The 16784-nt window shown below is 37.9% G+C and overlaps 1 protein-coding gene across 8 annotated transcripts in view; it reads right to left on the bottom strand.

The window, feature by feature from the left end:
- rnf6 (ring finger protein (C3H2C3 type) 6) overlaps positions 1-16784 on the bottom strand; it is a 53454-nt gene that overhangs the window by 2403 nt on the left and 34267 nt on the right. For all 8 annotated transcript variants that reach the window (XM_059964161.1, XM_059964168.1, XM_059964162.1 and 5 more), the window contains 2 exons: positions 5802-6015; positions 1884-1994 (listed from right to left, as the gene is read on the bottom strand). In XM_059964161.1, the coding sequence (XP_059820144.1) occupies positions 1884-1994; positions 5802-6015 (325 nt within the window). The remainder of the gene's footprint in view (positions 1-1883; positions 1995-5801; positions 6016-16784) is intronic.

The following is a 16784-nucleotide window of genomic DNA, read 5'->3' as shown; positions in this document are numbered from 1 at the left end:
TTGGACAGAAATTAAAACTAGAAAGAGATAAAATTCAAAAACACCAGATGAAACCCGTAGACTGTGCTGCTAAAAACACAAATACAGCTAATCTGCAACAAGGACTTGCAGGTCATGAATTAAATAATGCAATTATTACATTAATACAATTTTTTGTAATAATTAAAACTCACAAAATTTGAGAAGGTTAAAAACATGGTACTTAAATCCATGACAAATTCAAATTAGAAATCAACGAAGAACTGACTGGTTATATCATTTCCAAATACATTTGCACAAAACAAATGGTTGATAAAACAAGATATAGAACTGGGAATCTTGAAATGTGTTTTGCTTCATGCATATGATATGTAAATTATGAAGATACCCCACCTTGGCTGGAAACATCACACAATTATGAAAGCTTCATTACATGTCACTACAATGAAGTTTTTTTTTGTAGAGACATTAATCTTGCTTTGAAAGCATTTAACAATTTTTCACATAACCAATGTAATGTAAAAATCAGTATTAATCAGTATAGCATATGACCAGTGTTCTGCTGAGTCCATTCTTTATTGAATGTAAAATTCTATGCCACGTTTTGTGATTTGCTTAAATTAGCAACTGGTGCTTTAAAACTGAGAAAATGTACCCCCAGAATGCAAGTTAAATATATTTGATTATCTGTCCAATTTACCCTACACTTGCATAAAAATGGAATAATTACATTTGGTAGTGTTCTATTTAACATAAGGAACAAAAAATTGACAGTGCAGTGGGTCACATCGTGGGCATACAGAAGAACCATTTCTAGTGCTATTTATCTGCCTCAAGTGTAATTTTATATTTGTGCTCATAGATCTATTAACTGTAATGACATTTCACTTGCTTGCAAGATGGAAGTTTTTTAAAATCTGGAAGGCTCTAATTTATATTTCAAAGTAAAGCACATGCATAGATGTTGAAATATGCGGAAGTACAATTGAACTGACACCTTTCATCATAAGAGAACACAAAGGTAAAATTATGGTAATGTGGATTTGTTACTATGTATATTTAGTATTTTCTCACTTTTTAAAAGTAATCAAAGAGCATTAATGAACAGATTAGAATGTAACATACAAAAGTTACAAAAATTAAAACTATTACATGTCAATTTTAATGCTAAATATTGACAAAGTAAAACTGATTTAGTTATTCCTTGGTAGATTCTTCTATGAGTTGCCAATTAATGATATTTTGTAGGACATGAATGCAAATAAATAACTATAATGATGGTTGCATGCAAGTTATGTTCAGGAAGTGATCTATATATTGAGGGACTGAACAAATAGATTCTACTATCTTTACTTCCCTAGCATCATCAACCCAACGGTTCACAAAGCTTTCAAATAAAGCCTTAAGAAGTAAGTCTCCAAAAGCTGTTTCTTATATTCAATACTTCTCAGTGGAAAGTTCTGATAAACCTCTTGCATTATAGACAGATTGTTAAAAAACTTGTAAAGATACATATACTGTACTAAAGTAGTCAATAAGAACTGACACTTGCCTTTGAAGAATTATTATACAAAATTCAAAGAAGAGGGGAAAATCCTGAGAATAGAATAACATAGAATTCATTTTCTTACACAATATTTTCTTTGTTACTTAGGGGAAATTGTATACTCTCAAGAAAAAAAAACAGAAATTCCTTTAATATTTTGACAGGAACCTCTTTGCAGTTGCTTGTTTCTACAGTAGCAAATAAACACACTGATATCAAAAACATCAAGGTCTTGGCTTCCGCGAGTGATATGAAACTCACAAAGTGAAGATGCAATTGAAGATTCATACATGACTTTCAACTCTCAATAAGTAAAACATTCTAAGGCCTCAACTATAACAATAGGCTTACTACTCACCTTGATTCTCAGTACTTTGTTCATGTTCATTGCTTCCAACATTGCTCTGTGTAGTTAATTGTTCCTTAGCGCCATTGAGTCGCTGTTGCAATTCTTCAGCTGTAATTTCACCTGAACTCAGGAAAACAGGATAAAAGTTATACCTAACCTGGGATACTTGCATCTAAATTGTGACAATATAGCCAAATTAAGTTAAATTTTGGCATTGTTCAACAAATTACATTTTCATCTTTTGAAAGATTATAATGAACAAAGTTATATTTAATGAAACTTACTCAAATTCAATTTGGAACAGCCATGCCAAGAGATTTCTTCAAACTTTGTATTAATATACACTAACAATTCTGGATAAATACTAACTTGTTGCTTTATTGAAACAGAGTAAATTTTAATATAAATCAGCTTAATTTAATGTCATAAAGTTAAAATGCTTTTGAAGAATTTCATTCCTTTATGTCACAATCCAAGAATTACTCTGAAGTAGGTCAATATAAAGCCACATAAATGTCTCAAAAGGAATCATGTAATATAAAAGGAAGTTGGGAAAACAGTCATGAAGGAATACTTAAGACTGGGCACAATCAAAGAAAGAAATATTGAAGCATTTTGTCCAAGTTGAATGCAATCTTATCTTAATAATACCATAAAAACAAGAGTCTAAGAAAGAAACCCAAAACAATATACGCTAAAGTAACAAAAACTTCTCTGCAAACTAATGAGGCTAAAAGTTGACAAATACCCATGATCATATGGGTTTCCATTCCAGCTTCTTCTCAAATCCTAAGGATGGCTAGATAGGTTAAGAAAGTCATGTGTGAATAAATTTCAGACAACCAATAAATAGAAAAAAAATCAACAGAACATGATTTGTGAGGAGTTCTTGTAGGAAAATAAGGAGTGAGACAATGGAACTAATGGAATTGCTCCCTTATGATTTAGTGTAAACCCAAAAGGTGGAATAGCTGCCTTTTGTGTCAATGATAAAGAAAAATATGGATAAATGAGAACCAGTATATGAAATTAAATTTCCAAACAGCATTTGGTAAGGTGATGCACTCAGCATTAGAAGTAGGTCAGAAAGTTCAGTATTTTAATTCCTAGGAAGAAGGGTTATCTAGTAGGGATAGGTTGAACTCACCAGATCTACACCCATCAGAGTTTTGAAAAATGAGAGGTGAACATATTAAAAGGTGGAAGGGAATTTATGTTACAATGCTAATAACAACCTACTGAAAGAAATGGGACCAGGTAGTAAAGTGGTTATGGGCAAACCATACGAGAACCATACAAGATAGTGATAAGACCACTGAATACTGGAGTATTAGATAATACTAAAAATAAGTTCAGAGAAATTAACAATAATGTCATTGTTGATGGAAAATCATAGTCAAGAGAAGAGACAGATTAAGCTGGAGTTATTTTCTTGGAAAACTTCAAAATAAATTTACCAAAGTACAAGTGTTAACATTTACGACTGTAAGATTCATTTTCTTGCAGGCATTTACAGGGAAAAAAACTATAGAATTTACAAAAATATGCATAAACACAGACAACCAATAAATTGAAAAAAAAATCAAGAGAACATGAGTTCTGAAGAGTTCTTGAAAGCAAATCTGTCGGTCACAGAATCTGTTCAGAGAAGTGGTAAGTGAACCTATCTGTGCCAGAAATTCAGGAGCCTGATGGCTGTAGGGTAATAACTATTCCTGTACTTGAACCTGGTGGTGTGGGACTTGAGGCTTCTGCGAGAAGGGTGCACAGCCTGGCTGGAGGGAGGAGGGGTGTCCTTGATGACATGTGCTGCTTTCTTGCAGTAGTGCTCCATGTAAATTTTGCTCAACTGTGGGGAGGGCTTTACCTGTGATGGACTAGACTGTATCATCATTTTTCCATTCCTGGGATTTGGCATTTCCATGCCAGGCCATGATGCAACCAGTTAGGATACTCTCCCCTGTGCATCTATAGAAGTTTGTCAAGGTGTTTGGTGACATGCCGAATCTAAGTCTAACTTCTAAGAAATTCTAACTCCTAAGAAATTTCTAACAAAGAGAACAAAGGAGATTGAACTGAAGTTTATAAAATTATGGTTGAGACAGAGTAAACAATGAAAGCCAATTTCCCTTGACTACTTTATCTATCACTCTTATGTATCAGTCTAATTACAGAAGCATGCAAGAATGCAAAAGTTCAAAGCTCTGAACTTTAAAATCAATTCAACTCTCTGCCTCATAAGGTAACAAAGGCAGACATCCTCAATCACATTTAAAAAATTACCTTGACAAGCATGTGAAGAACCATAATCTGCAAAGCTAAGAAATTTAAGCTGGAAAGCCAAAGTACTTTATCTTTGGTTGGTAGAAACAAAATGAACTAAATCAACATTTCCACACCACCTTGAATTAGCTAATGTACCCAAAATAGTAAAAACATAAAGCTCCTTCTTCAACACGAATATGATGCTAATCACTCAATGACCATGGTAAAACCAACTACTGAGTTAATTATTTAACGAGTTGACATCAATGATTCAGATTTCAAAATATATTAGCATTTTTAACTTAAAAAAGAGCAACTTGCTGAATCAATATTAAACCTCTAAGCAGCTTGTAGTAAGATTGGTTAAATCTTGAAAACATGATGAAAGGTTGTCATGGACATAGTGGGCTGTTTCTGTACTATACAAATATATGACTGAAAGTAACAATTCAATTGTAAATACTGAATTTATTTCCAACACAAAATTACGACAATTTCCAATGTTGTTGAATTTACCGGACTAGCAAAGAACTGCACCATAACTAATGGGAGAACATGATAATGCAGATAAATCACTAAATGTCAGCGAAACATACAACGGTACAGCACTTAAACCAACTGTTAAGCCCACAATGCTGTGCCAATCTTGATTGCAATTTATACAAAACATCCTCCTCCTGCCTATCACCAATATCCCCTTATTCCCTTTTCATTCACGTGTCTATCAAAAATCCTCCTAAGCTCCACCAAATTGACTGAATCCACCACTAAACTGGTAACCCTTTCTAGGTGCCTAATACTCTGTGTAAAAAAACCTTGGCCCACACATCATCTTTAAACTCGCTCCCCCAAACTTAAAAGCATGCCCTCTGATGTTTGACATTTCTAGCCAGGGAACGAATTCTGTCTACCCTATATATGCCTCTCATAATTTTAAAAACAAGTTGTCAAGTCTCCTCTCAGCCTCAGATGCAGTTAGGAGAACACCTTTTCTGCACCTTTTCACCTATCCTGCACCTTTTCCACAATCAATCCTATAATGGGGCAACCAAAACTGCAAATAATACTCCAAGTCAGAGGAAGACACTGAGCATTATAGGAAGTTCCACCGAGATGTAACACTGAGCGTCACAGGAAGTCACTCCTACCTGTGGCCATCAAACTTTACAACTCCTCCCTCGGAGTGTCAGACACTCTGTGCCAATAGGCTGGTCCTGGACTTATTTCCACTTGGCATGATTAACTTATTATTTAATTATTTATGGTTTTATATTGCCATATTTCTTCACTATTCTTGGTTGGTGCGGCTGTAACGAAACCCAATTTCCCTCGGGATCAATAAAGTACGTCTGTCTGTCTAAGTGCTGCCTGACTAATTTGTCATATAGTTGCAGCATGAATTCCTTACTCTTATGCTCAGCACCCCTGCCAATGAAGGGCAGATTCCATAATGCAAGACCCCAAAATTGAAGGGAACAAATAAATCAGGAAACAGATTACACGTCTTATTAAAATGAGGTTCAAAACATGAATAATCATTTGAATGGGTTGCGTAAAACTACCCTTACAAAGAGGAAACATCTTTTTTCCACATGGGTAGAGAATACTACTAATTAAGACCTACCACATTTAGGGTAAATTTGTCAATATGCTTGATCTTACCTGGAGTGCCAAGAAGGTTGCTGTCTCTCATTAGTCGGTAGTCTTCTTCACTCAGATCATTGATAAACTGATAGTATGCTTCCTCTCGACTCAAACGCTCCAACTGTCGGCTGCGCTCATCTTCAGTATGACTGACACTTTCTGTGGGTGACTGTTGATTGCCTCTACGATTGGCTGGGTTAGATGAGTCCATAGTGTTGGGAATTCCAACTAACTGCTCAAAAACCAATAAAAATATGACCCTTTTGAGATGCAATGGATCTTTAGAGTAGGTAATTCAACAAATTGCACTTTATTAACAAAAGTGGTTTATACAATATACTATTACTGTTTTATTTATAGTCAAATTTTCTGCTGTGCACATGAAGTAAATCACCCTTTCATGTTCAAAATGTAATATGACGTTACCAACAACTCATTCTATTAACTTGTACTTGAACACATCAGATTATTTTAAATTTTTTCTTGGCTCATTTGTAATGTGCTTATGTAAAAAAACTTAACTTTTCAACATAATGTTGCTGTAAAATGCAATTTCTATCCATACCCCGTTATTGTACAGACTAAATTTTGCAGGTTATCTAATGAAACCAAATTACATTTTTCTTGCTGACATCTCTTAAAATGTTTGCTGCATATAGAATAAATATTGAGGGATATTGAAAACTAATATAAATTTAGGGCCTGCCCAATGCTGTACTGTTTGTTCTATGCTAAATTACAACTCTGTGCAGGACATTTGATCCAAAAAAAACTAAGTCATCACTACTATGTATAGATTGGTATGGAATACCAATATTAATTTGGATATACTAATATATAAAATAGGAATGCTTAATGTTTTACTGCTTATCAATATACATCTTGGTGACCATCAGATGTCCCAAAAATAGCCATCTCAGCTATTTTCCTGTGATGGCTAATAGAATGTACACTCAATTTGTTTAATCACTATAAAATTTGCTGTTAATTCTGTAACATATTTTTTTAAATTAATAGTTACAAAACTATAACAACATTGTGATGACATGTATAGTTAAGTGCATTATAGCAACAGAGAAATAACATTAGTAGTTGTACAACTGTTGTTTATCAATAGGAATGCAACTTACATCAATTACAATACAGATTTCATCCAACTTTCTATTGAAATTTCTATTGAAATTTACGTATTACATAAAACTTTTACTTTTAAAAAAATAAAAATTCTGTAAAAGAACTGGAGTGCACTTGAAACACATAATAATTCTGTTGTAAATCATATCCTTGAAACAAGAGGCTGCAGATGCTGGGATCTGGAGCTGGAGGATCCTAGCAGGCAGAGAACATCTGGGGTGGTTTGGGAAGGGAAGGAGGGCAGGAGAAATTGTTGACAATATCCTGGTAAGGGTTTCACCCCTAACATTGACAATTCCCATCCCTCATAGATGCTGCTCAACACACTGAGTTCTTCCAGCAAATTACTTATTGCCCTTTGAAACATTAACTCTCTTCCTAGATGCTGCCCATGTATATAGAGATATTTTTGAAAACACCTGTTGAGGTACGATGTTCTATTACCTTCTCCCACAGAGTACCGCAAGCATTTTCTGTTTTAATTTTAAATTCCTACATCTGCAGTTATTTTTCTGATTTTCATATTTAGGGTGGTTGTAATTTGATATTGGCTTAACACTGAAATTGAATCAATGAGCAAAAATCATGCGAAAAGCCCTTAAACCAGAAGGAAAGTTAATATAGCAACTTTGCGAAGTTATTTAAAAACTAAATGAGGCTAAACAATTTAATAATTATGTTTTGAATTTGAAGCTATTTACTACACACCATCATTACCATGCATCAGGATTAGGTGTTTAATATGAAAGTATTTTTAAGACCATAAGACAAAGGAGCAGAAGGCGGCCATTCGGCCCATTGAGTCTGCTCCATCATTTTATCATGAGCTGATCCATTCTCCCTCCCATTTAGTCCCACTCCCCCGCCTTCTCTCCATAACCTTTGATGCCCTGGCTACTCAGATACCTATCAATCTCTGCCTTAAATACACCCAATGACTTGACCTCCACTGCCACCTGTGGCAGCTAATTTCACAGATTCACCACCTTCTGGCTAAAAAAAATTCTTCACATCTCTGTTCTGAATGGGCACCCTTTAATCCTTAAGCCATACCCTCTCGTACTAGACTCCCCCTATGAGAAACAACTTTGCCACATCCACTCTGTCCATGCCTTTCAATATTCAAAATGTTTCTATGAGGTCCCCCCTCATTCTTCTAAACTTCAAGGAGTACAGTCCAAGAGTGGTCAAACTTTTCTCATATGTTAACCCTCTCATTCCTGGAATCATTCTACTGAATCTTCTCCGAACCCTCTCCAATGTCAGCACATCCATTCTTAAATAAGGGGCCCAAACCAGCACACAGTACTCCAAGTGCCATATAGAACTGCAACATCACATCCCTGTTCCTATACTCTATTCCTCTAGAAATGAATGCCAACATTGCATTCGCCTTCTTCACCACCAAATCAACCTGGAAGTTAACCTTAAGGGTATCCTGCACGAGGACTCCCAAGTCTCATTGCATCTCAGAAATATGAATTCTCTCCTCATTTAAATAATAATCTGCCCATTTACTTCTCCCAAAGTGCATGACCATATACTTTCCAACATTGTATTTCATTTGCCACATCTTTGCCCATTCTCCCAATCTATCCAAGTCTCTCTGCAGACTCTCTATCTCCTCAGCACTACCGGCCCCTCCACCTATCTTTGCATCATTAGCAAACTTAGCCACAAAACCACCTAATCCATAATCCAAATCGTTGATGTACAACGTAAAAAGAAGTGGCCCCAACATGGACCCTTGTGGAACACCACTGGTAACCGACAGCCAACCAGAATGGGATCCCTTTATTCCCACTCTGTTTCCTGCCAATCAGCCAACACTCTATCCACATATGTAACTTTCCCATAATTCCATGGGCTCTTCTCTTGTTTAGCAGTCTCATGTGTGGCACCTTGTCAAAGGCCTTCTGAAAATCCAAATACACAACATCCACTGCATCTCCCTTGTCTAGCCTACTTGTAATTTCCTCAAAAAATTACAATAGGTTTGTCAGGCAGGATTTTCCTTTAAAGGAACCATTCTGGGTTCTGCCTATCTTGTCATATGCCTCCAGGTACTCCGTAACCTCATCCTTGACAATCGACTCCAACAACTTCCCAACCACCAACATCAAGCTAACAGGTCTATAAGTTCCTTTTTGCTTCCTTGCCCCCTTCTTAAATAGCGGAGTGACATTTGCAATCCTCCAGTCCTTCGGAACCATGCCAGAATCTACTTACTTTTGAAAGATCTTTGCTAATGCCTCTACAATCTCTACAGCTACTTCCTTCAGAACAGGAAGGTGCATTCTATCTGGTCTGGGAGATTTATCTACCCTGAGTCTATTCAGCTTCCTGAGTACTTTCTCTGTCGTAATTGTGACTGCATACACTTCTCTTCCCTGATACCCTTCAGTGTCCAGTATACTGCTGATGTCTTCCTCAGTGAAGACTGATGCAAAATACTCGTTCAGTTCCTCTGCCATCTCCTTCCTCCCATTACAATTTCTCCAGCATCACTTTCTATTGGTCCTATATCTACTCTCACCTGTCTTTTATTTTTTATATATTTGAAAAAGCTTTTAGTATCCTCTTTGATATTATTTGCTAGCTTCCTTTCACAGTTCATCTTTTCCCTCTTAACGACCTTAGTTTCCTTTTGTAAGCTTTTAAAACTTCCCAATCCTCTGTCTTCCCATTAATTTTTGCTTCCTTGTATGTTCTCTCCTTAGCTTTTACTTTACTTCTCTTGTCAGCCATGGTTGCATCCTTTTTCCATTCGAAAATTTCTTCTTTTTTGTAACATATCTGTCTTGCACCTTCCTCACTTCTCACATAAACTCCAGGCACTGCTGCTCTGCCATCCTTCCCGCTAGCGTCCCTTTCCAGTCAACTTTGGCCAGTTCATCTCTCATGCCACTGTAATTTCCTTTACTCCACTGAAATACTGATACATTGGATTTCGGCAAACACCAGGAAATCTGCAAATGCTGGAAATTCAAGCAACACACACAAAATGCTGGTGGAATGCAGCAGGCCAGGCAGCATCTATAGGGAGAAGCAATGTCGACGTTTCGGGCCAAGACCCCTCGTTAGGATTTTGGCTTCTCTTTCTCAAATTTCACAGTCAACTCAATCATGTTATGAGCACTGCCTCCTAAAGGTTCCTTCACCTCAATCTCTCTAATCACTTCTGAATAATTACACAATACCCAATCCAGTACAGCTGATCCCCTAGTGGGCTCAACAACAAGCTGTTCTAAAAAGCCATCTCGTAGACATTCTACAAATTCTCTCTTGAGATCCAGTGTCGACCTGATTTTCCCAATCCATTTGCATGTTAAAATCCCCCACAATTATCATAACACTGCCCTTCTGGCAAGCCTTTTCTATTTCCTGTTGTAATTTGTAGTCCACATCACTGCAGCTGTTAGAAGGCCTGCATATAACTGCCATCAGGGTCCTTTTACCCCTGTGATTTCTTAGCTCAACCCATAAAGATTCTGTACCTTCCGATCCTACGTCACCTCTTTCTACTGATTTAATATAATTTCTTACCAATAAAGCCACGCCACCCCCCTCTACCTACCTGCCTAACCTTCTGAAACACCGTGTATCCTTGGACGTTCAGCTCCCAGAGACATGCATCCTTTAGCCACGTCTCAGTGATGGCCACAATATCATACCTGCCAATCTGTAGCTGTACAACAAGATCATCCACCTTATTCCTTATGCTGCGTGCATTTAAGTACAACACCTTAAGCTCAGTATTTGGTACTTTTTGCTATGATTGCACTACAACTTTATTGCACTGCAACTCATCCCAATGGCTGCAAATTTGCCCCATCACCTGCCTGTCCTTCCTGACATCTTTACTGCTCACTGTCTTAGGTTTATTTCTGTTTTCCCCCTCCTCCGCTCTATCATTCCGGTTCCCATCCCCCTGCCAAATTAGTTTAAACACTCCCTAACAGCTCTATTAAACCTTCCCACCAGGATATTGGTCCCCTTCGGGTTCAGGTGTAACCCGTCCTTTTTGAACAGGTCATACTTCCCCCAGAAGAGATCCCACTGATCCAAGAATCCAAAGCCCTGCCCCCTGCACCAGTCTCTCAGCCACACATTCATCTGCCTGATTCTACTATTCTTGCCCTCGCTAGCACGTGGCACAGGTAGCAATCCTGAGATTACTACCCTGGAGGTTCTGCTTCTCAACTTCCTTCCTAACTCTCGGAAATGTCTCTTCAGGACCTCCTCCCTTTTCCTATCTATGTCATTGGTACCAACATGTACCAAGACAGCTGGCTGCTCGCCCTCCCCCTTCAGAATATTCTGGACCCGATCTGAGACATCCCGTACCCTGGCACCTGGGAGGCAACACACCATGCAGGCATCTCTATCAGGCTCACAGAATCTCCTGACTGTTCCCCTGACTATAGAATCCCCTATGACTACCACATTCCTCTTCTCCCTTCTTTTCTCCTGCACAGCAGCACCAGGCTCAGTGCTAGAGACCCAGTCACCATGGCCGTCCACTGTCAGGTCATCCCCCTCAACAGCATCCAAAACGATATACTTGTTGCTGAGGGGGGCTGCCACAGGGGTGCTCTCTACTATCCAGGCATCAGTATTTTAAGTTTATATATTCAAACACATCACATCAAGACAAAATTGAACCTTGGGGAGAAAATTGTTCTACTTTTCTTTTTAAAAAAATGAAACTTCCCCATTCAACTGATTTAAGCAACTTCAAGTGTGTCCAAAATCAATCAACGAAAAGCCAACAGGAACATCAAATTTCTAATCACAAGGACGTATATCTCCAACCCATGTAATTCTGTCAAGCAAAATTACTACTATGATTATTCTGTGCCAAATAAATTGAACAATCAAGGCACCTCAGAACAAAAGGCATCATACTTTAACATTCCAATGTCATTCCCATATCTACTTTATTAAAAGTAAAAAAAAAGCTAAATTGAAATATAACAGTCAAAATAAGTTCATTTTTGTCTTTGCCACATGGAATGCATTATTTAATAAAAGGCTTAAGTCAGAAGTGTGATGCAATACTCCCCTCTCTACTTGGATCAGTGCTGCTTCAACAACACTTATGAAGCCAAACACTATATAACAGCTGCTTGATAGGTATCCCATCTACAATCATCCACTCACTCCACCACAGATACACAGTGTCAGCAGTATACAGTCACCTACAGGATGCACTGCAGTAACTCATCAAAACTCGTAGCCAATACCCTTCAAAACGACCGCTCTACCAGCTAGAACAAGGGCAACAAATGGATGAAATCACCACCACCAGGAAGTTCCCCCCTTTGCCACACACTACCCTGACTTGGAAATAACTATTTCTTCAGCATTGCTAGGTCAGAATGCGAGAACACTTACCCTAACAATATACCCACATTGTTGGTATACTCGTATGTCAATGGCTACAGCAGTACAAGGCTCATGATGATGTCCTCAAAGGCAACTAAGCAATTAAATGCTGACTTAGTCTGCAAACCTAACAAATAAATAAATGTACATCTATTTAACTCCTGTACCCACTTAACTATTAATTTTTAAGAGGGATGGGTGACGGGGTAAAGATACGTCTCTATCAAATGAGGGACAAGGTGCTCCTTCCTTCCACTAGCCTGCAGGTCACCCTTAGTGTATCACCTGTTTAGCCCCACCTCCCCTCCCACCAATCAGGGTCATGTGAAGCCATGGGAGCAGGTGGTGGATGGTCACATGAGCAGCTGATGCACATCACAAGTCCTGCTTATGCAACCACTGACGCCAGCAGACATTCTCTGAAGAGTATCATAATGGCTGGGATTACCCGTCTTGTAAAGGCTCTACCCAGAGGCTGCAATGGGAAACCACTTCTGCAGAAAAATCCACCAACAGCAATCGTGGTCATAGAACGACCATGGTCACCATGTCATATTGAATGAGTTAAGAGGGTACAAAAGCTAGAAAGAGAAAGCTTTGCTATTCTGTACTCAAGAAACATTGAGGACATAAGATCCAAAAAATATAGCAAATTCTCCAATAGTTGAAGAGGAAGTACTCTTCATACTCTTAAAGGATAAAAAAAGATGCAAGTCTCTATGTTAATTCCAAAATTCTCTGTAATATCCAAAAATTAAAAGGCTGTGAGAAAGCTAATGTGATTTGAAAAGTAGTTTCTCTTTAACTGGAGAGTATGCAGGGATATTTGAGATTTTCAAGTCATTAAATTTGTTTCAGGAGAAGTATTTATGCATTCAGATTTCTGGAGCTTGAAAAAACATAACCAAGAAACATATGCAAGCGACACCTAAATTTCAATGCAGATTAAAACCAGGGCTAAAATCAAAACAAAAAAAAATCCAAAGATCCAAGCACTGTTTTGAAATGACAAGAAGTTTGAAAATGTGCAGATCCAAAAAGACTTAAAGATCATATACACAGATTGTTAAAGTGGAGTAAATGGGGCTACAAATAAAAATCCGGAAGTCTAACTAGAAGGCCTAGAATACTTACCTAGAATTACAATGTTTAAACACAAGAGATCATTTAACTTATGCCGCTGCTTCCTTCCATTACATACATCCATTACATCCCTGCCTGATCATTCTTTACTCTTCTCATATTGTTTATTCTTTGTAAGCCCAAATTTTGTTTCAATAAAGATATTAATACCAGAAGCCTCAAAATATGCCAGATGTTAGCATCTCATTTTTGAATCACTTAATTAAAAAAAATTTCTCCCAATTTTCTCCATGACTGTATTAGTAAAGATAATAATGATGCCTTGCTTCAGTAAAGATTTTAGATTTTCTTCATATTTACCCTGCTTCACTTGAACATAATATTCATAGCATTATTAAATCACACTTATTTCTTTGCTTTCCTTCACTATTCAATTTTTTTCTATAACTGAAAAAGCTGAGGCAAAAGCACAAATTTTTGCTTCATCTCACCAGCTACAGCTTCCCAATTTAAAAAAAAAATCTAATTTTACTTGCCCCAGTTCTCCATCCACACTAACATACTATCACCTCCCGGCAATTTCATGTGTTCTAATTATACTTAGCAGGCCAGTGTTCAAACTTGGAAGTCTTTCCAAAAGTCCAGACACACATGTTCACTGGTCCCTCTTCATCTATTTTGTATCTCTTTCCACAAATGCTACTTGACCTGCTTTGCATTATGGAAAATCCAAGTTTTGATAGAAATGCACACGCACACACCTCAGTCCCATAACTGGTATGCCTGTATTCCATTACACTCTGAATTTGCAACTTTTAGGTACAACAGGATTCAGCTAACCCTGTGGAACCCCTGAGCAAATCTTATTAATATTGTTGTTTTTTTTAACTGCCATACAACTAGAAGACAGAAAATTACATATCACACAACAAAAAGTGTTAACCAATTTACTAGTTATAGTCTTGGTACATATTAGGCTGTTCAAGTACAACTGCTAAAACTTGCAATTTCATGGACAGTTTATCAGTGTCAACAGCTTTTGCAATATTTACGTAACACAACTGGATAACTAGTCAAAAGCAGTTAAATAACCAAGAGCATCAAGAAATTAAGCTTCCAAAAATTGGAAAAATTGTTACCAATTAATAAGATGCAGATTTGGCTTTCCTGCTATCCCAATCTAAGATAACATCAGGCATTACAGATGCCATCCAGTGGTGAGAATGTGTTGCTACATATACATTCAAAATGCATTATGCACTGTATATTTTGCTTTAATATACAACATGGTGTGGGTAAAAAATTAATCATAACACAGCTGAGATTTTGCAATTTTATACATATTACATCTTCTGTACAATGTTATAAACATTACACTAGTTTCTTTGACACAAATCATAGAAAAACACCCACGTTTTTCACATCTAGTATACAGAATTAAGAACATACCCTTGTACTGGTTCTGCCATTCAAAAAGACCGCAGAATAAAAAAATGATTTGAAATATCTTTTTCGGTTCAGATATGGTATGGTTTTGCACTCCAAGAGTAATCTGATGGGTATGTTATTGTGATCTGATATTTATTTTCATGAAGCTGTATCAAAAACCTGCAGATGCTAGACATGTAAAACAAATTTATTGAATGCAAAAAGCATTCAGGTTTGAACCAGAGGCTGTTGTGGCAGAAGATGAGTCCATGTTCTGACAAGTCCATGTGCTGACAAGTCAGAACAGAAATGCGGATAGGAATTGAAGTGGATGGCAACCAGGAAATTCCATCTCTTGCAGATGAGCTGAGGTGCTTGACAAAGCAGTTCCCTATCAACATCAGGTCTCACCAATGTAAGAGAAAGGGGCAGTTGAAGAGATTGTGGGGGCTTTAGTAATGATCTTTCAAGAATCACAAGACTGTGGCATGGTTCCAGAGGATGAGAAAATTGTGAATGTCACTGCACTCTTCAAGAAAGGAGGGAGGCAGAAGAAAATAAAGTATAGGCCAGCTAGCTTGACCTCAGTGTTTGGAAAGATGCTGAAGTCTAAAGGATGAGGTTTTGGGGTACTTGGAGGCAACTGGTAAAATAAGCCAAACTCAGCATGGTTTCTTTAAAGGAAAATCTTTCCTGACAAATTTGTTGGAATTATTTGTGGAAATAACAAACAGGATAGACAAAGGAGAATCATTGGATACGTGTACTTGGATTTTCAGACGGTCTCTGACAAGGTACCACACGTGGGTTCTTAGCAAGAGCCCATGATATTACAAGCAAGATACTTGTATGGATAGAGCATCGGCTGATTGGTAAGAAGCAAAGAGTGGGAATAAACAGAACCTTTCTGATTGGCTGCCAGTGATTAGTGATGTTCCGCAGGGTTCATGTTGGAACTACTTCTTTATAAGTCCCCAAAGGAGCTCCTTCTCTACACCAGCCTGCAGGTTACCCTCAGGCAAAGTGTAGCATCTGCTTAGCAACCTCCCACCCCACCTCCTCCCAAATTAGGGTCATATGAAGCCAAGGGAGCAGGTTATGGATGGTCATATGAGCAGCTGAGGCACATCTCAAGTCCTGGTAATGCAACCACCGATGCCAGGAAGACTATCTCCGGAGAGTATTGACAATGGCAGGGGTCACCAGTCTTGTAAAGACACTGCCCAGAAGGCATTGGCAAACTACTTCTGCAGAAAAATCTACCAAGAACAATCATGGTCGAAAACCATGATCAACTACATCATACAACATGACACATAATGATGACAATGTCAATTATTTGGATGATAGAATTGATGGTTTTGTGGCCAAGTTTGCAGACGATACAAAAATAGGTTGAGGGACAGGTAGTGTTGAGAAAGCAGAGAGGCTACAGAAGGATTTAGACAAATTAGGACAACGGGCAAAGAATAGGCAGATGAAATAGACTCAGGAAGCATGCACTTTGGTAGAAGGAATAAAAACATAATTATTTTCTAAACAGGGAGAAAATTCAAAAATCCCAGTCCTGAAGGGTCTCAGCCCGAAACATCGACAGTGCTTCTCCTTATAGATGCTGCCTGGCCTGCTGTGTTCCACCAGCATTTTGTGTGTGTGTTGCTTATCATATGAGGAGAGTTTGATGGCTCTGGGCCTGCACTTGCTGGAATTTTGAAGAATGACGGGGTTCTCATGAAATCTATCGAATGTTGAAAGGCCTACATACAGTGGATGTGGAGAGGATGATCCCAATAGTGGTCACCAGAGGGCACAACCTCATAATAGGGGGATAGCCATTTAGAACAGAGATGAGGAGGAATTTATTTCACCAGAGGGTGGTGAAACCGTGGAATCCATTGTCACAGGCTGCTGTGGAGGCCAGATCATTGGGTGTATTTAAGGCAGATGTTGGTAGATTCTTGATAAGTC

The sequence above is a fragment of the Hypanus sabinus genome, chromosome 3 (assembly GCF_030144855.1).
Source record: "Hypanus sabinus isolate sHypSab1 chromosome 3, sHypSab1.hap1, whole genome shotgun sequence".
In the NCBI taxonomy this organism is placed as follows: Eukaryota; Metazoa; Chordata; class Chondrichthyes; order Myliobatiformes; family Dasyatidae; genus Hypanus; species Hypanus sabinus.
The sequence above is the reverse complement of the archived record's forward strand: the minus strand, read 5'-3'. Positions and strand labels throughout refer to the sequence as shown.